General features: G+C 38.3%; 1 protein-coding gene and 1 pseudogene across 1 annotated transcript; one reads left to right on the top strand and one right to left on the bottom strand.

Moving 5' to 3' along the window:
- Positions 1–1,029: 1,029 nt before the first annotated feature.
- Positions 1,030–24,451, bottom strand: LOC104997313 (zinc finger protein 248-like). The gene is made up of 6 exons (XM_010851984.1): positions 23,629–24,451; positions 21,895–22,040; positions 21,764–21,805; positions 8,580–8,706; positions 8,205–8,300; positions 1,030–2,928 (listed from the first exon to the last, which is right to left on the bottom strand). Exons 3-6 carry the CDS (start codon positions 21,776–21,778, stop codon positions 1,430–1,432), a joined length of 1,737 nt encoding a protein of 578 aa, XP_010850286.1. The 5' UTR covers positions 21,779–21,805; positions 21,895–22,040; positions 23,629–24,451; the 3' UTR covers positions 1,030–1,429.
- LOC104997326 overlaps positions 23,772–26,728 on the top strand; it is a 58,805-nt pseudogene continuing 55,848 nt past the window's right edge.

Below are 26,728 nucleotides of genomic sequence, written 5' to 3'. Positions count from 1 at the left end.
CGAATACCGTGAGCGTTACTGTTCATAACTGATGTTAACCTTTGCAAAATTTATGTAATTATCATTATTATTAACAGCATTCACATTATTGACTGACCCAAGGCAGCTGAATAACTTCAGGAAAATATTGTTTGGCCTTTTTATCGAAGTGGAAGCTCAGTAATAATGGCCATACTCATTCACATATGCCAGCAAAATTAGAAGAAAGGTAAGCAACAGGTAGTAAAACAGCATATACTGGCCACATTACAGAGAGTCTCTGGTAGTACTGAAAATAGGATTGATGCATAGGTAGTTAAAAACCTCCCCAAAAACATATTTTGGCTTCTTTTTTGAAGAGGCCATTCAGCAGTAATGGACAGAGCCATTTATCTATGGAAATGGGAGAAGGGGTATGTGGCTAGTATTTTAAATTTGCCAAATGTATTTGCATATATACACAGTGATGTACCACTGTAAATACTGCCACTAATGCCACACTACCAACACAATGGCACTGAACGTAGGGCTGGTCACAGATGTATAGTACTACATCATTATATAATATTCATCATGCTGATTTAACAATACAGATAACCTAAAGAACAAAGATAATAGCAAAACACTGTGAAATAATTAGGAAATGATGAGTGTTGAGTATGTATTATCTTTGTTTTTTTAATATTTAACTGTAAATTAATACTTTAAAATAATGACTGTGTTTAACAACTGGCTCATAAACTTCCTGAAAATTTATCAGCAGTGCTTGCAAGTCAGTATAAACTTACTGCAGCACATCACTGTGTATTGGTAAGTGTATATAAATACATTTACATATACAAATATACATAATTATTACAACCTAAAAAGACATTGATGGTATCTAGTGTGGGAAATGTTAATATAGACTGTAACAGTTAATTAAGAGTTTAGATTTTCTCTTCATAAGCATGTTAGGCTCTAATACACCAATCAAGAATACCTCAAATTTCTATGATATTAGCATACCCACAAAAGGCCTGCAAACATCAAGGACTCTTCACATAAATGTTTAATGCTGTTGTCATTTAATGTCTTTAAACTTCAGATTCCACTGTGAATATGACTGCAAATGAGTATCACCTATTATATTAACAACAATAAAATTTTTGTATCACATCCAGAATATGGCACTACACAACATAAATTCTAGACAAAGGTGTTTTTTTTTTCACCATATTATGTAACTGAATTTCCCTTCAATATAAATTTTCTGATGAAAAGTTTTACTTTTTTTGGAAAGCTTTTACATATTCAAAACATGAATAAGGTTTTATTTTAGTACTAATTATCTGAATTACAACAAAATCTCACTCTCTAAAGGAATTTGTGATATTCTTTGGGTTTCATTCATCTCATTTTAAAAACCTGTATAACATATTTGAAAGCGTGGATGAAGGCTTCTTAATGTTCAGGATGCTGAAAGAGCTTTCACCCTTGTGTGAATTCTCTGATGTTTAGTGAGTACTGACCTCTGACTAAAGGTTTTCCCACATCCATTACACTCATAGGGTTTCTCCCCTGTGTGAGTCCTCTGATGTTTAGTGAGAGCTGATTTCTCACAGAAGGTTTTCCCACACTCATTACATTTGTAGGGTTTCTCTCCTGTGTGAGTTCTTTGATGTACAATGAGGTTTGATTTCACACAGAAGGATTTACCACATTCATTACATATAAAGGGTTTCTCTCCTGTGTGTGTTCTCTGATGTACAGTTAGGGCTGACCTGTGGCAGAATGATTTTCCACATGCATTACATTCATAGGGTTTCTCCCCTGTGTGTGTTCTCTGATGTTCGGTGAGGTTTGACTTCACACAGAATGTTTTCCCACACTGCTTACATTCATAGGGTTTTTCTCCTGTATGTGTTCGCTGATGGTTGGTAAGATGTGGTTTCTGACAAAAGGATTTCCCACATTCAGTACATTCATAGGGTTTCTCTCCTGTGTGTGTTCTCTGATGCTGAGTGAGGTTTGACTTCTCCCAGAATGTTTTCCCACATTCACCACACACAAAGGTTTTTTCTCCTGAGTGAGCTCTTCGAAGTTGGGTGAGATGTGACTTCTTGTTGAAAGTATTTCCATTTTCATTGTGCTCATAAGGTTTTCCCCCCATGTGTACTATCTGATGTTTAAAGAGAGCTGACTTTTCCCATGTTTTGTGACTGACTTTATATTCATGGGGAATCTTTCCTGTGTAAGTTCCCTGATGGATAACAAAAGTTGAATTGCCGCAGAAAATTTGCCCATATTCATTATATTCACAAGGACTGTCCCCCATAAGAGCTCTCTGATGTCCGAATCTTAAATCCATATAGAAGGACTTACCACAAATGCTGCATTCACATGGCTCCATTTCAAAAAGAGTTCTCTGAGATAAACTGAGCTTCAAACTTTGGATGAAGTTTCTTCCACATTCATTATATTTACAGTGTGTCTCTCCTATCTGAACTTTCTTATTTGTGAAAAAGGCTGCCTCTCCATGGTTGCCTCTTCCATTTTCATTATACTCAAAAGGCTGGTCAAAAATTGACTGAGTGAGATCCTGTCCATGATTGAGGACATTCTTTTTTTGATTATATTTATAAGATTTCCCTCCAAGAGGAGCTTTGTCATGCCCAATATCAAGGAGCAATTTCTCATATACATTAAACTCATCAGGCTTCTTTCCAGAATAGTTCTTTCTGTTAATAATTAAGCCTGAAATATTTTTCAAACTCACTTCACATGAGTCACATATTTTATATAGAAAATTGCTTGAAGGAATGGAGTCTGTACCTAGATTTAAAGTTTTCCTTACTCTGTCACCACTATCTGTACTTAATGTTTTGTTGCTGGTGAAAGCAAGTTGCCAAAAATGTTCATCTTGATTTTCCTGGGTGCTGTCTATTAGGTCATCAACTTTCCAGTCTTCTAGAAATGAGAAAAATAACCACATCTTATGAATCCTAGTACATTTCTAATTGAATTCGACTTTTACACAAATGCCCTATTACACAGTTAGTTCTTTTGCTTTAGGCTCAATTTTCTGGTGTGAACTAAAATCCAGCATACATTTTCTTTACTCTTCTGGTTTGAGTGGAAAATAAAAACATGCTTCAGTAAAAATAGGGGAAGGAAACTGGCAGTAACATTTAATACTTTATTAATACACACTTTAAAACTAGACAGAAAAAGGTGAAATATATTCAAAACACAGGGAACCAGAGAGTGGCTGATTCAGAAATCAGGAAACTCAAGAGAATGGAGTGAGCCCAACAGAGACATTGAACACTGAATATCATTACACTGAAGATTAGTAGACAAGGGCTTTCAGAAAATGAACTATGTTTTGTGGAAACCAAACAGTCGAGTCCTAACCCCCTCAGACACTGATTACCTGGTGTGATTCCTACTAGAGTACTCACTTCTACTCTACACATCAACACCAGACTAAAGTTCTGAAAACACCAACTGCCTCAGGTTCAGAAGAATAGTCTGAGAGTTCAGGATTCCTTTAATTCACATGGAATAATTATAATAAGACATGGTAAGCAAGGGATGGAGATTTTGTAAGAGTTATTCATTTAGGGAACAGGAAACTCCAAGAACTGGATGAGTTTAACAAGAGAGGTTTTTTGTTTTGTTTTGTTCATTTGTTTCTCAAGAAAAATAGACTGTTTAAGAAACATATTAGAGGATGAACTCAGTTTGACAGAGGCAGATCATGCTTTCTTATCCTTACCTTCCCACAGCTTGATTACTGTGATAGGAGCCTCACTAATGTGCATGTTACTATTCCTTTTTCCCATTTGATATATGAACATCAAAACAAATTTCTGAAGGTACCTACTTCCTCATGCTCTAAAGGACAATGCTTTAATCCAGACTCTAACTCTCTATCAAGCTGTGATTCGCAACAACACAAATGCCCAACAGGAAATACAAAACAGATGATGGACAGACCATCTCTGCAAAAGGACCAGGCTCATTCTGTGGACTCACAGCTGTTAATGAAGTTGTCCCAACCATCAAGGCATACGTTACTTTATTTCAATCTGCTGCCTTACTTTCCCCCAAAACAATTTTGTTCCTGAACCAATACTGATCTTTAAGTCTGCTTTCATATCTAAGTTTATCATTTACATCAAGGTTTTCTGCTTTCATATCTAGACTATCTGTGGCTTTTGCTTACAGATGAGACCTATAACGATCATATTTTTCTGTTAATATATGGTTCTGAGGCCTTCAACAAACTTTATTGTAAAAATTCTTGGCTATTCTTTACTGTCACTACTCAATGAAACTGGCTTCCCAGGTGGCTCAGATGGTAAAGAATCTGCCTGAAAAGGAGGAGACCCAGGTTCGACTGTTTGAGTCAGGAAGATCCCCGGAGAAGGGAATGGCTACCCACTCCAGTATTCTTGCCTGGAGAATTCCATGGACAGAGGCCTGGTGGGCTACAGTCCATGGGGTCACAAAGAGTTGGACATGACTGAGTGACTAACTAGGTGAAACAATATTAATCATATGTTAAAAAAAAAATCTAAAACAGTCCTGAGTCCATGGCTCCAAAGACTAACTGATAATAGTTACTACCTTGACAAACACAAATTAAAACAAAAACTGAATTCATATTATGAGTTCAAGTCACAATTCTGTAAGTCCATTAAAAAATATGTGCAGTTCTAGCTGGATATTTAACAAATTGCTCATTCTCAAAAACACACCTTTTATGTAATTAGTTACACTCCAGCCTTGGCTCTTCTTGGGACCTGAACATCCTCCAGGAAATGCTACTTTAATTTAAAACAACAAACCACAAAAGTAATAATAAAATAACAAAGCCAACAAACTCTACAACATCCCTATCATTTTCAGTCTCCACCTGCTGCCTTTAGAAGTTACTACCTGTTTAATTCACTGTAAGATGAAACAAGTCCATTGCTCAACGATACACCCTGTGTCATGATCACAGTCTAGGCAGGTGTTAGCAAAATTCTATTTCCTCTGACTTCACTGAGGAGACAGGACATTTATGATTCTTAAAAACTGATGTGCGTATGAATTATTTTCAACCTGTACTTCAGGATAAAATAAGAGAATGTGCATTTAGTAAAAATACTATAGAATGCTTTCTGAATGGATGAAAAAGAGTGATCTCTTCTAAACTTGGTTCAACAAAGTAATTATTAAAATATCAGAATCAGGAAAAGTATGAAAGGAAAGTATGGATACTTCTAGTTCTGGCCTCAACTATGTACTTTATACCATATATGGTGTGTATGTATATGTATGTATGTGTGTGTGTATATATAGATATATACGTACACATATATATGTAATATATGTACATATATATCTATATATACTGAAAGTGAAAGTCGCTCAGTTGTGTCCGACTGTTTGTGACCCCATGGGCGATACAGTCCATGGAATTCTCCAGGCCAGAATACTGGAGTGGGTAGCTGTTCCCTTCTCCAAGGGATCTTCCCAACCCAGGGATCGAACCCAGGTCTCCCACACTGCAGGCAGATAGATTCTTTACTAGCTGAGCCATGAGGGAAGCCCAAGAATCCTGGAGTAATATATATATATGAAACTTATTCCATCTCAGATTCAAATAATTATCTCAAGCTTCTCTTTGGGAAAACAACATCTCAGCAATGATAGAAACCCTAAGCAACAATCATATCATCAGGTATGAGTTTTGGGGCTACAGATGCTAGTGGATTAGGGTTATAAAATACAGACTATTTAAGTTACAGCAAAAAATTGATCACTAACTTAAAGTAAGTGAAATAATAATAACGCTTTACCCTCTGAGCCACTAGGGAAGCCCAAAATAATAACAACAAGCCATTATTACAGACCATGCAATGTTTAAACACTTTGCATGCCCAATTTTAATTAAGTTACTTAAAAGGCAAAATAAACCAAAGTGAAAATTATAGAAAAATGAGAAAATATTTAAAAGTGAAATTTAAGACATAAGATAGCATGAAGTTTAAAATGAACTCTGAAGAGCAGTAAAAAAGATACAGATATGTAAAACAGCGCTAGACTGTGACAGTCACTGAAAGGAGATTTTGATTTCATTTATTAATAAGGATCAACTTTGTTAGGCTAGTGAAAGATAAATTGGATGCTTTAGGCAGGAAAAAACAACAACTAGGAAGATCAAGTCAGGTATCAGTGACAAGTGAGAAAATGAATAGATGAATATGAAGAAGATGGAAAAGAAAATAACATTAGGAATTTGAAAAAACTAGTAACAGGGGATAACAGGTTTAGGACACTGAACCCATGGTTGCCATTTAAGGTAGTAATGGATGGCTGAATGTTCCTTATTTAACCCCTGGGAAACCAGGCTCTCTAATTTTCAAGTGACTCAGACTGTTCCCTTCAATCTCCTCTAATGACAAGATTTAGTGGATTCACACAGCTTGTAAAAGCAGTACTGCACCACAACTACCTCTCTCATTTACAAACAACCACTCTCTAGAGGGGTCAGCAAACTCTTGACTGTAAGGTTGTGGGCCTAGAACTAAGGATGTTTTTAAAGGGAAATATAAGAGTGAGGAGGAAGAGAAAGAAGAGAAAGATGTAAGAGGAGGAAGAGCAGCAGCAGCAATTGAGACCATGTGTGGCCCACAAAGCCTAAAATATTTACTGTATGGTCTTTTACAAAGAAGTTCTATGTATGTCTCTCCCAGAGTCTAGCAGTTATCCCAAGCTTCTTGTGACCAACTGTACTAACTCTCCTCTAATCACTCCTCCAAATTTTTTCTCTCAGTAAATAGTACTCTAAGTTATCAGGTACTGGAAACAAATCATTGAATTCATGCTCAGCTCCTCCTCCTTTCGCACTCTATATCCAACCCAGTAACAAATCCTCTTGGCCTCATGTTCAAGATATATGTACAAATCCACCATTTTTCAGCATTTCCAACATAGCCTGAGCAACTAGCTTTCCTCTGGGTATACAATAGTATCCTAACTGGTATTCTTTCCTTGCTTGTGCCTAAGCACCATCCACCCATCACATGGTCACAACAGAGAAGTCAGAGAGAGTCTTTTAAACTGTAAATCCAATCTGCTAGCTTAATTTGATTTATATATACTGAAAAAAGCCTGAGGATTTCCCACATCACTCAAAATAAAATTAATATATCTGCCACAGTCCATGCTACTTATGACATCATCTCCTACCAATCTCCCCATGCCCACTCACCTCCAGCTACCATGACATCATTATACTTCCTTAGATACTCTAACGGCACACTAGTCTGACAAGTTTAACACCAGCACCTGATGTTTCCTCTGCCGGGAGTATTCAGAATCCACAGAGCTCACACTTTAATTTATTAGAGACTCATATCTATTGTGTACCTCATAAAATATATTTTCTCTTGAAGTGAAGTGAAAGTCGCTCAGTCGTGTCCAACTCTTTGCAACCCCATGGACTATACAGTGCATGGGATTCTCCAGGCTAGAATACTGGCATGGGTAGCTGTTCCCTTCTGCAGGGGATCATCCCAACCCAGGGATTGAACTCAGGTCTCCTGCTTTGTAGGCGGATTCTTTACTAGCTGAGCCACGAGTGAAGCCCATTTTCTCTTGAATTCTGTATATTTGATTACAAATAGGATGTTATCATTCTCTAACCCCCTTTTCACTGCTTCAGCTCTTCACAGTACTTACCACCACCCAACACCATGTGTGTGTGTATACATGCACATACATCTTCATACACACACACGAATGCTTTTTGTCTCTCACTGTATTACACACTCTGATAATAGGGACATTCTTTTAATTATGTATAAACATAATTGGGTCATACTGAATGCTCACCATATATTTGTTAAATGAATATATTAAAGTATTACATGAATCATACCATCTAACAAAAGATGTCCAAAGACAATAGATGGAAGGTGGACAGTTTTAAAATAATCAAGAAAAATTATCTCAGATGGAGCCAAATGAGTTTGGATTATGACTATAGGTAGATGACTCTAAAATGTCAAAGAAGAAAGGGAAAGATTTATGAGTGAAAGTGACATATAGAAGAATGTGATTAAGGTAACATAAGTATGTGGGCCAACTGTCAATCACTTTCAAAGGTCAGGGGTTGGAATCATATACCAATGGCCTAAGATCTCATTTCCTCTGGCTTCCATCTGCCTGTGAACTCACTAACTCACCTGAGTGCCACTGTTTTGGGAATCTTTCCTCTAGTATCCAAGGTTCTTCTCCTTGCTCGATCTTGAAGATCACTTCTGGCTTAGTAATGCAATTCCCTGTAAAGAGAGTAACACAGGACTATGGCTGAACAGTCTGGCTTCAAGAACTCTAAAAAAATGATGGGGAAGAAAGGTACAGCTTTGGGAACTATCTAAAAGAGGTGCCTAAATAAACCAATTCCCAAGGAGGTAAGACTACAGCATACTTTATAGTGGGCAAAAGGGACCAGTCATTTAGGGCCTTGAATCTCCATCAGAAAATTTCACAGGGAGTTTTTACATTTCATCAGCTAAGAAATGCATGCTACTGGTAATCATGTGGAAAAGAATTCTTACCTACTGAGACAAGGTGGCTATAATTTTCAAGGATCACGTCTCTGTATAATATCTTCTGAGCAGGATCCAGCAGGTACCACTCTTCCTGGGTGAAGTCCACACATACATCTTTGAATGACACTTGCTCCTGTAACAGTACATTCCTTTTCTATAAGAAATTGTCAGAGCTATACGAGTGGAAAATATTTAAAAGAATGACTGCCAACAAAGGTCCGTCTAGTCAAAGCTATGGTTTTTCTAGTAGTCAGGTATTGATGAGAGAGTTGGACTATAAAGAAAGCTGAGTGCTGAAGAATTGATGCTTTTGAATTGTGGTGTTGGAGAAGACTCTTGAGTCCCTTGGACTGCAAGGAGATAAAATCAGATAAAGTCTGAAAGGAAATTAATCCTGAATACTCATTGCAAGGATTGATGCTGAGGTTGAAGCTCCAATAAGTTGGCCACCAGATGTGAAGTACTGATGTTAAAAAAGACCCTGATGCTGGGAAAGACTGAACGCGGGAAGAGAAGGGGATGACAGAGGATGAGATGGTTGGATGGCATCATGGATGCAATGGATATAAGTCTGAGCAAGGTCCGGAAGTTGGAGATGGACAGGGAAGCCTGGCATGCTGCAGTCCGTAGGGTCACAGAGTCCGACATGACTGAGCAACTGAACTGAAATGAATCTCTTTAGTTTACTAAAAATTTAGGACTGCTTTCTTTAATGCTGGGCTTCCCTGGTGGCTCAGCTGGTAAAGAAACTGTCTGAAATGTGGGAGACCTGGGTTCGATCCCTGGGTTGGGAAGATCCCCTGGAAAAGGGAACGGCTATCAACTCCAACATTCTGGCCTGGAGAATTCCATGGACTGTATAGTCCATAGGCTTGCAAAGAGTCGGACACGACTGAGCAACTTTTGCTTTTCTTTAATGCTATACTATGTAGGATAAAAGTAGTATCTTGTATAAATTGAGTTTCCATGAGAGGGTGGAATGGTCCTAGTTGCTACAAATATTATTCTTAATGAGAAGACATACACATTAACATGTATTAAACTGGAAACTGTAGGAGCTAGCACTATACAAAACGTAGAATGGGATGACCAAGAAAAAGTTATTTCATATTATCTTTTGTATTATAAAGTTAACTTTTACTAAGGAAGTAAAAATTTCAGTTGTTAAAATGAAAAGAAGGATTAAAACTAATATGTTATGGGCCCTAACCAAGCTCACTCATGTCTGATTAAAGTGACCAGTTCTGTATTCCACCTGCCCAGCAGAGAAAAGGATGAATCCTCTCTACTTCAGATAATTTTTGGAGCCTCTCCTAATATCTGTGTTGTTAGAGATAATGCTCACCATCCAACAGAAAATGTCATGTTATACGAAGAGACAAGGCCAAAGGAAAAGGACAATGATAGCATAACCACAATGTTTGTTTGAGGAGGCCTTACAAAAAGCTGAGAAAAGAATAGAAGCAAAAGGCAAAGGAAAAAAGGAGAGATATACCCACTGAATGCAGAGTTCCAAAGAAAAGCAAGGAGAGATAAGAAAGCCTCCCTAAGTGAACAATGCAAAGAAATAAGAGGAAAACAACAGAATGGGAAAGACTAGAGATCTCTTCAAAAAAATTAAGAGAAACCAAGGGAACATTTCATGCAAAGATGGGCACAATAAAGGACAGAAATGGTATGGATCTAACAGAAACAGAAGATATGAAGAAGAGGTGGCAACAATATACAGAAGAACTATACAAAAATATCTAAATGACCCAGATAACCACAGTGGTGTGACCACTCACCGAGAGCCAGTCAAGTGAGCCTTAGGAAGCATCACTATGAACAAAGCTAGTGGAGGTGATGGAATTCCAGCTGAGCTATTTCAAATCCTGAAAGATGATGCTGTGAAAGTGCTGCACTCAATATGCCAGCAAATTTGGAAAACTCAGCAGTGGCCACAGGACTGGAAAAGGTCAGTTTTCATTCCAATCCCAAAGAAAGGCAATGCCAAAGAATGCTCAAACTACCACACAACTGCACTCACCTCACATGCTAGTAAACTAATGCTACAAATTCTCCAAGCAAGGCTTCAACAGTACATGAACCATGAACTTCCAGAATTAAAGCTGGTTTTAGAAAAGGCAGAGGAACCAGAGATCAAATTGCCAACATCTGTTGGATCATAGAAAAATCAAAGGAATTCCAGAAAAACATCTACTTCTGCTTCACTACACTAAAGCCTTTGACTGTGTGGATCACAATAAACTGTGAAAAATTCTGAAAGAGATGGGAATACCAGACCACCTTATCTACCTCCTGAGGAACCTGTATGCAGGTCGATAAGCAACAATTAGAACTGGACATGGAATGGACTGGTTCAAAACTGGGAAAGGAGTATGTCAAGGCTGTATATTGTCACCCTGCTTATTTAATTTATATGCAAAATACGTCATGAGAAATGCCGGGCTGGATGAAGCACAAGCTGGAATCAAGATTGCCAGGAGAAATATCAATAACCTCAGATATGCAGATGACACCACCCTTATGGCAGAAAACAAACAGGAACTAAAGAGCCTCTTGATGAAAGTGAAAGACGAGAGTGAAAAAGCTGGATTAAAACTCAACATTCAAAAAACAAAGATCATGGCATTTGGTCCCATCACTTTATGACAAATAGATGGGGAAACAATGGAAACAGTGACAGTCTTTATTTTCTTGAGCTTCAAAATCACTGAAGATGGTGACTGCAGCCATGAAATTAAAAGATGCTTGCTCCTTGGAAGAAAAGCTATGACAAACCTAAACAGCATATTAAAAAGCAGACATATTACTTAGCCTACAAAAGGTCTGTATAGTTAAAGCTATCGTTTTTTCCAGTAGTCCTGTATGGATGTGAGGGTTGGACCATGAAGAAGGATAAGTATTGAAAAACTGATGCTTTCAAATTATGGTTTTGGAGAAGACTCTTTAGAGTCCCTTGGACTGCAAGGAGATCAAACCAGTCAATCCTAAAGGAAATCAACCCTGAATATTCACTGGAAAGATGCTGAAGCTGAAACTGCAATACTTTGGCCATCTGATGCAAAGAGATGACTCATTAGAAAAGACCCTAATGCTGGGAAACACTGAAGGCAGGAGGAGAAGGGGACAACAGATGAGACGGTTAGACGGCATCACAGACTCAGGACATGAGTTTGAGCAAGCTCCTGAAGATGGTGAAGGACAAGGAAGCCTGGCATGCTGCAGTTCATGGGGTCACAAAGAGTCAGACATGACTGAGTGAATAACAACATAGAGACTCAGATATTATAACACAAAAGAACTTCAGAATGAATTATAATTAATATAAAAGAGGAAAATATGAACAAAATAAATGAAAGGATGGGAGAAGTCAACAGATACATGGTATGTCTGTTGTAGATAAAGAATTAATAGAGCAGGCCTGAGACTGCTATCTTCTGAAAGATCTGCTACAAGGGTGTCTTGTGGCTGGTATCTGGGAATTTGGAGTTCATGATGGTTCTTACCAGTCCTTGGTAAGAATGGTTCACTGAGCCTGAACTGTTTGTGTGAACTATATGGTTTTTTCTGCTCATGTACATTCCTTCTGGAGTCTGAGACTTTGTTATATGTTAAGCAAACAGTACCTACGTGACTAGCCCCTAATAAACATTTTGAACGCTGAGTGTCTAATGAGATTCCCTGGCAGACATTTCACATTTGTCATCACATCTCATTGCTATAGGACTTAAGCCTGTCCTGGGAAAAGTCTTAGGAGCTTATGCCTGGGGTCCTCTACTTGGGACTAAACCCCAAGTATCTTTTCCCTTTGCTGACTGTGCTTTGTATCCTTTCACTTTAATAAGTCACAGCCCTAAGTACAACTACATGCTGAGTCGTCCCAGAAAATCACTGCACCTAGTGATAGTCTTGGGGACCTCTGATAAATGTGTATACAAACATGTACATGTACATACATACATGCATAAAATGGGCATTCCAAAGTTGAAAATTATAATATCTGAAATTAAGAACTCATTAGATGGTTTTGTATGTATCCAACAAAAGTATCAAAATACATACAGCAAAAAGTGACAGAACTGAAAGGAGAAACAGACAAATCTATAGCCACAGCTGGAGACTTCAATACCCCTCCAATTGTCCTGAGAAATAAAGCAGGCAGAAAAGCAGTAAGTATATAGATGACCTGAACAGTACCGTCAATCAACATGATCTGAAATTTCTAGAATATTCCATCCAAAAAAATAAGCCACACATTCTACATTCTATTCTACCTCTTATGGAACATTCACCTAGATAGGTTATAGTCTAGGCCACAAAACACACCATAACAAATTTAAAACAATAGCTATCATAAAAAATATATTATCAGACTACAATGGAATTAAAGAGAAATCAATAAGCAAAAGATAGCTGAAAAATCCCTCAAATACTTGAAAATTAAATAGCATATAGGTCAAAAAAGAAGTCTCAAAGAAAATTTTAAACTACTTTAAATGAAATGGAATAAAAATGAAAATATGATATATCAAAATTTGTGGGATGCAGTGAAAGCAGTACCAGAGGGAAATTTATAGCATCAAATGCATATATTAGAAAAGATTTTAAATCAATAATCTAACCTTCTATCTTAGTAAACTAAAGGGAAAAAAAGGCAAACTGAGCCCAAAGCAAGCAAAATAAAGGAATTTTTATTCAAATAAATCAGTTAAATTGAAAATGTGGAAAAAAATAGAAAAGTCAATGAAACTGAAAGTTGCTTCTTTGAAAAGATCAATAAAAATTTTAAAAGCCTCCAATCTAACCAAGTAAAAAAGAAGCAAACTGTGAATCTCAGAAATGAAAGACAGATTTACACTACTAATCCTAATGACATTAAAAAATAATGAGAATACTACAAACAATTCTGCCCCTGAAAAATTGGTAACATAGATGAAATTAAAAGACACAGCTATGAAATTCACACAAAGGAGATAGAGATAACGTGAAAAGATTCATTTCTGCTAAAAAAATTAAATCAATAATTAAAATACTTCCAAAAGAGAAAGCACCAACCCAGACAGTGTCACTAGTGAATTCTAATAAACATTTAAGGAAAAACTAATACAATTCTCCATAATCTCCTCCAGGAAATAACACTTCCAAACTCATTATATGAGGCCAAGTGAAAGTGAAAGTGAAGTCGCTCAGTCGTGTCTGACTCTTTTCAACCCCATGGACAGTAGCCTGCACCAGGCTCCTCCATCCATAGGATTTTCTAGGGAAGAGTACTGGAGTGGGTTGCCATTTCCTGAGGCCAACATTACCCTAATACCAAACTAGATAAGGATATTATGAGAAAAATAAAGATCAGATTATCTTTCAATAACAGAGATGCGAAAATCCTCAAACATGGGTAAATCAAATCTGACAATGTATAAAAAGAAATACAAACACAGCCAAGTGGAATTTATTTCAGGTATGAAAGGGTCCCTGGTGGCTCAGACGGTAAAGCGTCTGTCTATGATGCGGGAGACCCGGGTTCGATCCCTGGGTTGGGAAGATCCCTTGGAGAAGGAAATGGCAATCCATTCCAGTACTATTGCCTGGAAAATCCCATGGACAAAGGAGCCTGGTAGGCTACAGTCCATGGGGTCACAAAGAGTCGGACACGACTGAGCGACTTCACAACGACCATGACGACAATGAAAGGCTGGGTCAACATTAAAAAAAAACACAAAACAAGAACATGATCCAACGTATCAGGAAGTCAAAGAAGCAAAATGACACAATAATAGCAACTAATGAAGAAAAAACAGTCATTTATCATAATGAAAAAAAAAAAACCAACCTCTCAACCTCTCAGTAAACTAGGAATAGAGGGGAACTTTCCCAACTTGATGAAGAAGAGAACATCATACTGAAAGGTTGTTGCTGAACCACGAAAGACACTGGGATTCTTGGCCTCCAGAGAAGAATTCAATCCGGGGCCAGAGATGAGGCTTGATCGCTCAGAGCTTTTGTGTAATAATGTTTTATTAAAGTATAAAACGGATAGAGAAAGCTTTTGACATAGACATCAGAAGGGGGCAGAAAGATACCCACCTGTTAGTCTTTAGCTGGATGTTATATAGTTACTAGCAGTCTGTTAATGAAAGAAAGCAATGTCTCAAAACTCAGAGAATGGCACCAGGCCCCTCACCCACAGGATGCATTCTGAGGTAATCTTGGCACCAGGGGGGTCATCCAGGGCCATAAAATGATTGACTTGAATCTCCTATAAAGGCAGATTACCATACAAAAAGTTTCATTTACATGACTTAGGAGAACAATGTATGAGGATAACGTAGTGGTTTGCCAAGTCAGTTCTAAGCCTTTAGGTGGAATCGACTTGAAGGCAAGAGTCTGGGGTAAATGTATAGTACATTAACATAGCTTAACACAAACATTTCCATAAGAAAAATGTATTTGTTAGCTCAAAATTTGAGAAAAGTTAAGTTCAGGTGGAACCAGGTGTCATTATGGCAACACAGTATTTTAAGAGAAATCTCTTTTTAAATTTGTGTAGAGAAGGGGAACTCCAGTACTCTTGCCTGGAAAATCCCATGGACGGTGGAGCCTGGTGGGCTGCAGTCCATGGGGTCGCTGGGAGTCGGACATGACTGAGCGACTTCCCTTTCACTTTTCACTTTCATGCATTGGAGAAGGAAATGGCAACCCACTCCAGTGTTCTTGCCTGGAGAATCCCAGGAATGGGGAAGCCTGGTGGGCTTCTGTCTATGGGGTCACACATAGTCGGACATGACTGAAGCGACTTAGCAGCAGCAGCAGCAGAGAAGGGGAAAAAATATATCACTAGTTTGTTTCCTCCTGCTGCTTAAGAAAGAAATTAAAAAAAAAAAAAATGTCTGATACTTGCAGGCTATTTCCTCCATTTGGAGACCCCTGGCCTTCCTGCCTGTTACCCCCTCAATACTTACTGTTAGGACTTGACACTTTTCCCTGAAATGCAGGAAAAGAGCAAGGATGCTCTGTTTCAAGACTATTATTCAAGTCCTAGCTAGTACAGAAAGACCTAAAACAAAACAAACAGAAAAACCTGAAATAAAAGGTAGATGATTAGGAAGAAAAAATAAAACTGTCTTTATCTGAAGTCAACATGATTGTCTATGCAGAAAATCCCAAAGACTCTGAAAAAAGGAAAAGAATAAAAATCCTGGAAGTAATAAGCAAATATATCAACATCATAGGATACAAGGTCAATATAAAAAAGCCAACTGTTTTCCCATGTCAGAATAAACTACTGGAATTTCATATTTTGAATGAAAAAAAACCATTTACAACACCACCACCACCAAAAAAAGGACTCAAATATAAAACTAATGCATTACAGGGATATACAGAAAAACAAAAACTGATGGAAGAAATCAAAGATCTAAATAAAGGGAAAGACAGTCCATATTCATCACTCAAGACAATTCAGTATTGTTAAGATGTCAGTTCCTTCCAATATAATCTACAAATTCAATGCAATTCAAATTAAAATCCCAGCTATTTTGGAGATGCTGACAAATGATTCTAAAGTTTATATAGAAAGGTAAAGCAACAGAATAGCCAATGGAATATGGAAGGAAAAAGAGGATTTACACATTACCTGATTTCAAGACTTATACAAAGCTACCAAATAACATGTACAAATAACCAGATGTTCAAGCTGGATTTAGAAAGGCCAGAGGAAACAGAGATCAAATTGCCAACATCTGTTGGATCATCAAAAAAGCAAGAGAATTACAGAAAAACATCTACTTCTGCTTTATTGACTATGCTAAAGCCTTTGACTGTGTAGATCACAACAAACTGTGGAAAATTCTTAAAGAGATGGGAATACCAGACCATCTCACCACCTCCTGAGAAACCAGTATATAGGTTAGGAAGCAACAGTTAGAATGGACATGGAACAACAGACTGGTTCAAAATTGGGAAAGGAGTATGTCAAGGCTGTATATTGTCACCCTGCTTATTTAACTTACATGCAAAGTACATCATGCAAAATGTTGGGCTGGATGAAACACAAGCTGAAATCAAGATTACTGGGAGAAATATCAATAACCCAGATATGCAGATGACACTACCCTTATGGCACAAAGCAAAGAAAAATTAAGCCTCTTGATGAAATTGAAAGAGGAGAATGAAAAAGCTGGCTTAAAACTCAACACTCAAAAAATGAAGATCATGGCGTCTGGTCCCATCAGTTTATGGCAAATAGATGGAGAACCAATGGGAACAGTGACAGACTTTATTTTCTTGGGCTCCAAAATCACTGTGGGTGGTGACCACAGCCATGAAATTAAAAGACGGTTGCTCCTTGGAAGAAAAGCGATGACAAACCTAGACAGCATATTAAAAAAGAGACATTATTTAGCCTACAAAGGTCCATATAGTCGAAGCTATGGTTTTTCCAGTAGCCATGTACAGATATGAAAGTTTGACAATAAAAAAGGCTGAGCTCTGAAGAACTGATGCCTTCAAACTGTGGTGCTGGAGAAGACTCTTGAGAGTCCCCTGGACTGCAAGGAGATCAAACCAGTCAATCCTAAAGGAAATCAACCCTGAATATTCATTGGAAGGATTGATGCTAAAGCTGAAGCTCCAATACTTTTGCCACCTGATGCTAAGAACCGACTCATTGGAAAAGATGCTGATGCTGGGAAAGATTGAAGGCAGGAGGAGAAGGGGACCACAGAGGATGAGATGGTTGGATGGCATCACAGACTCAATGGACATGAGTTTGAGCAAGCTCTGGGAGATGGTGCTGCAGCCCATGGGGTCGCAAAGAGTTGAGCACTTTGAGTGACCAAACAACAACAACTAATATCCAAGACAGGGCGTTATTGGTGAAAGAAGCCCATAGCTTAATGGAACAGAATAGAGTGTCCAGGTACAGATCCACTGAAATATAGTCACCTGATGAAATAAAAAAAGGTATAGATGATGCATAATACTATGTAAGTTTTAGGTGTACAACGCAGTGATTCACAAGTTGTAAAGACTATATTCCACTTATAATGGTTATATAATTTTGACAATAGTCCTGTGTTATACAATATATCTTTATAGCTTATTTATTTTATACATAGAGGTTTGTACCTTTTAACCCCCTACTACCATGCTCCTCCCCACTTCCCTCTCTCCACTGATAACCACTAGCTTGTTCTCTGTATCTGTGAGTCTGTTTCTTTGTTGTCATATTCATCAGTTTGTTTTAGTGAACTGATTTTCAACAAAGCCCTAAAGGCATTTAAATTGAGAAAAGACAGTCTTTTGACAAATGCTTCAACAACTCTACATCTATGCAAAAAAAATGAACCTAGACACAGACCTTACACTTTATACAAATGTTAACAAAAATGAATCACAGACCTAGATATAAAATGCAAAACTATTAAATTTCTAGAACACAGAAGATAGGAGATCTATGTGATCTTGGGTTTCATGAAAAGTTTTTGAATACAACAGAAAAATCACATTCCATTTTTTAAAAAAGTACATGGATTGGCTTTCATTAAAAATATTTTACCCTGCAAAAGTCATTTCTAAGAAAATGAAAGGACAAGCCACAGACTGGGAGAAAATATTTGCAACATATATATCTAATAAAGAAGTTGCATTTAAAATATACAAAAGAATTAGTAAGAAAATAAATTGCCTAATTAAAAAATGGATAAAAAATGTGAACAGGTCAAGTAAAGACATACAGACAGTTCATAAATTTATGAACAAATGCTCAGTGTCATTTGTCATTGTTGTTGTTCAGTCACTAAGTTGTGTCTAACTCTTTGTGACCCCACAGACGGTAGCCCATCAGCCTCCTTTGTGCATGGGATTTCCCAGGCAAGAATACTACAGTGGATTGCCATTTCCTTCTCCAGGGGATATTTCTTACCCAAGGATCAAACCCACATATGCTGCACTGGCAGGCGGATTCTTTATCACTGAGTCACCAGGGAAGCCCATTATGTGTATTAAGGAAATGTAAATTAAAACAAAAGTGCGATACCATAACACATTTATTAGAACCATTAAATCTAAAACAATGACAATGTCAATTTCAGGTCCAGATGCAGAACAAGAGGAATTCTCATTCATAATTAGAAATATAAAATGATACAGCACTTTTGTAAAATAATTGGGCAGTTTCAACTTTGTACAAAGCTGAAGTCTTAACATATGATCAAGTATTTTTAATTTCACACTCTAGCTATTTAAAAAACATGTATCTAGGTAAAAACCTACATATGTTTCTAGCAGCTTAATTCATAATGACCAAAAACTGGAAGGAACCAAGAGTCCATAGGTTAGTAACTTTGAAATAACTTATATATGTATGCTGGAATTGAACAATTAAGTAAAGAAATGATGATGGTGGTGGCCAAAATGCTGGAATGGGAGTTATAGACAAGCAAGGGGACAAGGTCAGAATGTTTCAGGTGATAATGATTACAGCAGGAGACATTAGTGTGAATACTTAGCTTAATATAAATACAGATGGTTACATGCTGAAATATTCATAGATATGTGTTAGTATACATAAATATTTTCTTGTTCAGTCAGCTGACAGGATCTATAAGGAATTACAAACCAATAGCATACTCAGCCCTCCAGTCTTGGTTTCTAACACTAAACTCCAATAAAAGGAAGCAGAGCTCTTCAGGGGAAAATGGCTTATTCTAGGGCAGGAAATATGAGCCTGGACTATCTTCTAGCATCAGAAAGTATAGAAGAAGTACTCAAACAGAAACACAACAATGGGGTTCGTTGAAAGTGGTCTATTTAATAACCAAGGTGGGACAAACGATTTGAGCAACAAAGTGAACAAGGTAGTACTTGGACTATAATAAGTAAAAAGTAACTAGCCATGAGCTCATATTGATATTAAACACTGACTGAGTTAATAAATATTAAAATCTCCTGTGCAGAATGCCTAATTTATGTGGATATGCCACTGAGAAGGAGGGGTGGTATAACCCCCCACTTCCTTCCAAACAGTATATTACGAAAACAGAGGGAAAAACGGGTAACTTTACAGTGGAGAAAGTTAATCTGCACAGCTTCAGGCTGGTGATCAACAGTGGTACATCATTTTTTGAAAAGTGAAGTCATTTGAGAGAATTTACCCCTGATAAGACATGACCAAATGACATTTTACCTCTCTGGTCTTTCTCCAAGAAAACAATTACCCCAATATAATCAATCATAGGAAAAACAGTAGACAATTCCCATGTGAAGGACATTCTACAAAACACCTGATTTATACTCCTCAAAACTGACAAGGTCATCAAAAACAAGGAAAATCTGAGGAACTGTCACAGCCAAGGGGAGCCTAAGGAAACATGATGACTAAGTGAAATGTGGTATCCTGAAGCAGAACACCTGCATGGGGAGGGGAGGGAGACCAGGAACAATTATCAAAAGACAAATGATATACAAGAAAATAATATTCTGTAACTTATATGAAAGATAAGCATTAGTATCACTAACATGCAAAGAGCTAACCAGACATTGAAAAAAAGAAAAAAAAGCCAGAAACCTAAGAGCAAAATGGGTAAAAGACATGAACAGATCACAGAAACATAAAAACAAGACATCTTTTAGATATGTGAAAAAAATCTTCAATCTCACTGAGCATTAGGATAAGTACAGATGTAAACTACATAAAATACTAATTTTTACCTATCAGATGTCAAAATCCAAAAGTGAACCACATTATTTCTATGGGAGAAGCTGTGGAGAAAAAGCACTCTCATGCAATGCCAATGTAAGTACAAAGTATCTATAATCCCACCAAACAGATCAAGTTTATCAATTGTAGTCAACCCTTTGGGAATTTATATATTCCCAAATATCACTTCTGGAAATTTACCTGACAGAATAAATCTCATTTCTGGGAATGTATATGATAGAATAAACCTAATGTACAAAGTTATTCATCAAAACATAGTTTATAGTAGCAAAAGGTTGGAAATAGTTAATTACTAGTTTAATAAACTATGGAACATTCAGAATTGAATTTCCATGTGATTATAACAAAGAAAGAAGTAATCCACGTTCTGTTACAGACAGATTCCCTGGGACAAGCTGAAAAAAGAAGTGCAAAAAGCAACCAAAAAAAGAAAGAATGGGAAACAGTGTTTAGACTCACTACTTGGTGTGGTTCTCTGAGCAGCAGAATCAGCTCCAATTGATTAGAAATGCACCTTCCAAGCCCCAACCCAGATCTACTGAATCAAAATCTGCATTTTAAGACATTGCCAGGTATGTACAGGTGCACCTAAACTTAAAAAGCCCTAAGTATAATAGATTCCCATTTAAATAAAAGAGGGCTCATACTTTCTTTCAACTGAATAAAGAAACACTGGAAGGACAAACAAGAAACCAGAAAGAATGTATACCTATAGCTGAGTGACTGTATACTGCAGTTTATCTGGGACTGTCCCAATATATGCCAGTTGTTCCAGCATAATCGTTAATAAAACCTCTCTCACTCTCAGTGAAAGAGACACGGTTTAGATGAGAAACAAATGTCACCCTACGTGGAGGAAGCCTAAGGTACAGAGAGGAAGGGATGTGAATTTTTACTTTCTCTGTATCACTTACATTTTTTTAAAAACCATGTTAATATACTAACAATTTTAAAGTATTTTAATTTTTAAAGACAAAAGTTGTCAGGAAAAATAGGTATCTGAGAAGAGCAGTTGTCTAAGAACAGAGAAACAATGGATAAGCAATAAACCCAGGGATAAGCAATGTTGGGGCAAAAGGCAAAGACAACTTCACGCTGGAAGAAGTTAGGAAAAGGGAGAACTAGGAGCATAGCGTCAAAGACAACAACAGAGGAGACTTTCAAAACAGACTATGCATAATAGTATCAAATGCTGCAAAAGGGTCCACTAAGACTAAGACAAAGACAAAAACTGGATTTGACTACAATTTGGTGGCTTTTTCCAGAAATGATTCAGGTGGAGAGGTATTGAAGGAGCAAGACTGCATGTATTAGGTTGAAATTTAAGTGGAAATGCAGAAACAAAAGCCAGGACTATCTGCTACTGAAGCTAGAAACACAAATGAGCTGACACATGGTTTAATTAACCTTTAAAAACTTTAGAAAACTCATTTTAGATAAAGTGGGAATAAAAAAAAAAACTCACCTGGGATTTGTTCATTTTTCACTCTTAGTGGAGGAGGGAGAGCTGAGGGAGAAAGAAGGAAGTAAGAACTTGGCTTGTCCTGTAGTTTCTGGATTCACCAGCCTACATAGCTCCACACACAAGACACTTACCTGCTCATGTGTGGCTCCCATTTATGTTGACCTTAGACCTGATACTTTTCACCGAGTGAATGTAAACTTTTGCTTCTTACTGATTTATTACCGGGTTTCCCTGGTGGCTCAGTCCATAAAGAATGCTGGAGACCTGGGTTCGATCCCTAGGTTGGGAAGATTTATTATCAATTTAGGTTTTGTAACACAGAAAAATTAAAAACATGAGAGGATTTTTAACACAGAACAGTAAAGTAAAGGATACACTAGGGATTTGTCATAACTGAGGTTCTAGGGGGTAAAAACACCTTCTCACTGCTGTTTAGTCACTAATCCTATCTGACTGTCATCTGCTGACACCATTAATCCTATGAGATCAGATAATCAAAGAAACCTCTGAAAAAAGGGATGGGAGTGTTTAAGGCAAGATTTATTTTTTAAAAAAGTCTGTTCTAAGCTGCTTACAATTTTCAAAAGGATCTTTTAATAAAAAACTAACTCTGACCTAACAAAATGGGCTGTGGCCCAAGAATCTGCAGACCTGACTTTCAACTGTGATTCTGTCACTAACAAACTGCATGATCTGAGCCAGTCATCTTCTCGGGCTCATTTCTTTTTGCATCTTTCAATAAGAAACTGATAACCCAAAAAGGACCTGTCTGCACTACCATCCTGGGAGCCGGAACCTCAGCATTTCTCTAGAAGCCATCAACAATGGAACACTGCTCGAGGGAAGCTAACCTCAGGAAAAAGTGAATGGAGAGTTAGGAGAGGAAGAGGTGTTAGGCTCGGATAATGACAGAATTTTAACTATGGCTGGTGAGCCTTTCAACCCGAACTATGGCTTCACAAATTTCTAAAGAGGTGACATTTCCTGTGTAGCCTGTGTGCCCACCCCGCTCATCTCCAGCTCACCTCTCTTCTTATATTTGTCCCAGACCTTCCACCATCACACAGCCTTCGATGGCTTCAGGACACCGTGTCATGATTATATACAACAAATAACAAATGAAGATATAACAAATAATAACTTAGGATCCGAGTAATGTTAACAGAGCCAGGAAAAGGCTTTGGTGGCTAGGTGGTCCAGCCCCTTCCAATCCATTTCACAAACGACTTAACGGAGGGGTCCAAGCTCCAGCCGCCTATACAGAACAAATACAACAGCAGCTGACAAAACGTGGGCGCTCAAAACAACCCAGAGGCAAGCACTATAGAGGTCTGCATTTTACAGATAAGAAAACCAAGTCTCTAGGCGGCAATTTGGTCCGGGAAATTCATTTATTTCTGGGCCCTTCAGGAGACAATGGTCTTCTACAGCCTCCCGGCTCCCCGTAAGCCTGGCGCAGGAGAGACGCATACGTCACTACGTGAAGTGCGCACAAACATGTCATACAGGCGCAATCGCTCTTCCCCTACCTCCTATCCGCCTCCCCCACCCCCGTGGGCCCAGCTCACACTTCACGCACGCGCACTCCCCACCCGCGGCCACAGGACAGCGCCGCCCGCTCCGCTGAGGGGCGGAACACCTGCAGACCGAGTGAGCCTGAGAGGCCGCGTTCCCACACGGGACTCTGGCCCCTTAAGGCGGAAGCGCCCTCGCCTGCCGTCCCTTCAGTTCTGCAGACGCTGCAGACTCCCGGGGTCGCGCAGTGTTCGCGGGGCTCCAACCCACCACCCGGCACCGCTGCCTCGGCCGGCTCTCCCAGCCGCGCGGAGCCCTCTCGGCCCTCGCCCTCACCCTCCGGGGCTCACCCGCAGCTCCCTCGCCCGTGGACCTGGAGGCTAGGGATTGTTTCCCACCAGGGGCTGGAGGCCGCGGAAGGACGAGCCAGCAGAAGGCGGGGATGCACATGCGCAGAGGGAGGGAGCGGCGCGGCGCGGCGCGGTAGCAGAGAGCTGGAACTTAGCTCCTGGTAGTTTGCTTTGGAAAAGTGGCTCTACCTTTAGAAGCATGCCTCGCTCCTAAATTGTAAAAGTAAGCTAATAGTAGTACAGTACCTAACGGTTTTTATGAAGATTCAGGATGTTTGTCTTGTACAAGCACTTAGGATGAGTTCCGGCACATAAATTGTTCAGTATGTTTCTTAAGATTATCTTTCCAAATATACACCATGCCCACTCTAGAAATCAGCTGGAGAGTTTCTGCCTTATTGACTGAACTGTGAGATTACTATCTGTTATACTCACTCCTGCTACCTGAACCCTGGATTCTGTCCGTGTCCCATAGAGATATGTCAAAACAGTGTGCATTTTTGACTAGACACATCAAGTGGCACATGAATTTTATTTATGAAAGTGAACAGATGTTATTTTAGTTTTGATAAACTTATCTTCTAGCAGTTTAGACAGCAAATTTATGTAAAGTAAAATGATATCTGTGAGCAGCAGAGTTGCTCTCTGGAATGAGGAAAAAAGCGACCTAGCAGTTCAGTATTAATAAAAGTTGTTCATATATGCGAAACTGTTCATACATTAAACTTAAGGAAGAAAGCACTTTCTCATCTCTCCAAACCAACTATGTTTTCCCTGGAACCGAATATATATTCTTTTATGTGGGCATTCTCATGACATTTTTAACACAGTATAATCATATGACCTGTTAGTTTATGATGAACTTTTCATAAAAGAATATGTAGTTAACTCTTTCTGGTCAACGTCATTTAAATTTTTTTAATAACTTTAAGTTGCTCAGATTGGTCCCATGTACTCTTCACCCAGTTTCCCTTAATTGTTAACATTTTGCAAAACCGTGTACATTTAGCAAAACTAAGAAAGTGATATGGGTACAATTCTAATGAAACTAGAGTTTATTCGTTTTTCCATTAATGCCCTTTTTTACTGATCTAGGATTCAATCCAGGCTACCACAGTATGTTTAGTCATCACATGTTTGGTCTCATCCAATCTATAATAATTTCTTGGTCTTTCTCTTTTATTACCTTCAGATGTTTGAAGACTAGTGGTCACATATTTTGAAGAGTGTCCCTGAATTTAAGTTTGTCTGATATTTTCTCCTGATTGGACTAAGGTTTTAAATTTTTAGAAATATCTCAGAGAGGATGTGTCCTTCCTATATATGAGGGGACACATGATTATCAACATAACTTATATTAGCCTTGGTTACTTCGTTAAGGTCGTGTCTGACAAGTTTCTCCATTATCTTTAGGATTTTTCCCTTTCCAATCTATGCTTAGAAGTGCAGTGTATACACTGGTTACAAAGTCTAGTGCACTCAGCGGGGGCAGAAATAAGCTGCATCTCAAATTTAGGGTGATATTTTTAAACTGCCACATTTAGTAGTAAATTTGGGTTGAGAAACTCTGAGGTTACGCAGATATACTCTTCCTGCTTAGAGTTTTGGCCACTAATTTTACCTTTCATTGGTGGATCTTGCACGCAACACTTATTACTGTGGTATTCCAATTTAATATTTCACCTTTTTCTTCTTTATTAATTGGAAATCTTCTATAAGAGAAGATTTTCATTCCCCAAATGTATTTATAACATCATTTATTTATATCAGTATGGATATTTGTTTTATTCCCAACTGTCGGGGGAGTGTGTAATTTCCTCGGTTCTGTCTCAATGCAAAGATCTGAAATGGCAGATCAGTTTTACAGGTTTGTTATAGCCCAGTTTTATTTGGCGAGCAAAGGATAGTACATCCTGGAGATGTGAAGACACGCTGACCCAAAAAGGACAGAGGTTCAATGTTGGCTCCTCTTTTTATAAAAACGTTTTGTCTCCTTCCGCTGAGCCTGTCCTGTGTAAATTGGACTAGCCAGGAGGTCTGTTTGTTTCACCTGTGGTACTCAATCTGGTCCTCAGATTTTCTTTTGTTCCATTTTCACGCGCTTTTTCCTTTCTTTGTCTTTTAGCCACTGCCATTTTGGACTCTTTTTTCCTATTCTAACTACCTAACAATTCCCCCCTCAAGAGATGGGAGGCCCAATTCTTTGGGAATAGGGGTGTCGAGGTCTCTCTGGCTACTTCCTGCTGAGCTGGGATGACGAGGGGCATTGGGCCTCCCTCTCTTGCTAGTCTCAAGCGTCAGAGTCCTTATAGCAGTGTTCATCTAAGGGTGAGTGATATTTTCTGTGGTTGGGTGTAGTTTTCTATATCCTTGTTGAAGTGGCATTGCATGTTGTAGCTTGTTGACCTGGGCAGACAAAATGGGTTAGACAATTGCTAATATATGGAGCAGTCATAAGCAGCATTAATATGGTGATAACATGGGTTAGTAGATGCATTAGCCAACTCCAAATTCCCCTTCGCCAGAAGAAGGATCCCCCAAAGAGAGATTATAGCCACCTTGAGGACTCTCCAGCTCGTTCTTTGAGATCCCATAGGATCTTAATTTTTTTTTTTTTTTTTTTGAGGACTGTGAGACTTTCTTTAACTTTTCTGGAGGTATTTACCCAGCAACAACACGTCTCGTTCAAGACGCCTCAAGTCCCTCCTTGTTCAGGGATCAGGAAATCTATCTTCTATCTGTTTTGGAGTACAACCACTGTCAAGCTGTGTTGGCTCTTTAGAGCTATCCTGAGAAACCTTATTCCTGGAAACTTAAATTGAGAATGTTCATTAGAATGACACTCATTTGTAGTCCTGGATAGATATCTGGAAGAAACACAAGCTAGAATCAAGATTGCCAGGAGAAATATCAATAACCTCAGATATGCAGATGACACCACCCTTATGGCAGAAAGTGAAGAGGAACTCAAAAGCCTCTTGATGAAAGTGAAAGTGGAGAGTGAAAAAGTTGGCTTAAAGCTCAAAATTCAGAAAACTAAAATCATGGACATCCGGTCCACCACTTCATGGGAAATAGATGGGGAAACAGTGGAAACAGT

The sequence above is a fragment of the Bison bison genome, unplaced genomic scaffold (assembly GCF_000754665.1).
Source record: "Bison bison bison isolate TAMUID 2011002044 unplaced genomic scaffold, Bison_UMD1.0 scf7180017864306, whole genome shotgun sequence".
Lineage (NCBI taxonomy): Eukaryota > Metazoa > Chordata > Mammalia > Artiodactyla > Bovidae > Bison > Bison bison.
Note: the sequence above shows the minus strand (reverse complement) of the source record. Positions and strands in the feature narration are given on the sequence as shown.

Bases quoted from the DNA above. Each gene is read 5' to 3' on its own strand.
- LOC104997313 (XM_010851984.1), bottom strand. The intron at 8,301-8,579 runs GTAAGAATTCTT...CTCTCTTTACAG, and splicing joins TAGCCACCTTGTCTCAGTAG to GGAATTGCATTACTAAGCCA. The intron at 2,929-8,204 runs GTGAGTTAGTGA...TCTCATTTCTAG, and splicing joins CCCAAAACAGTGGCACTCAG to AAGACTGGAAAGTTGATGAC.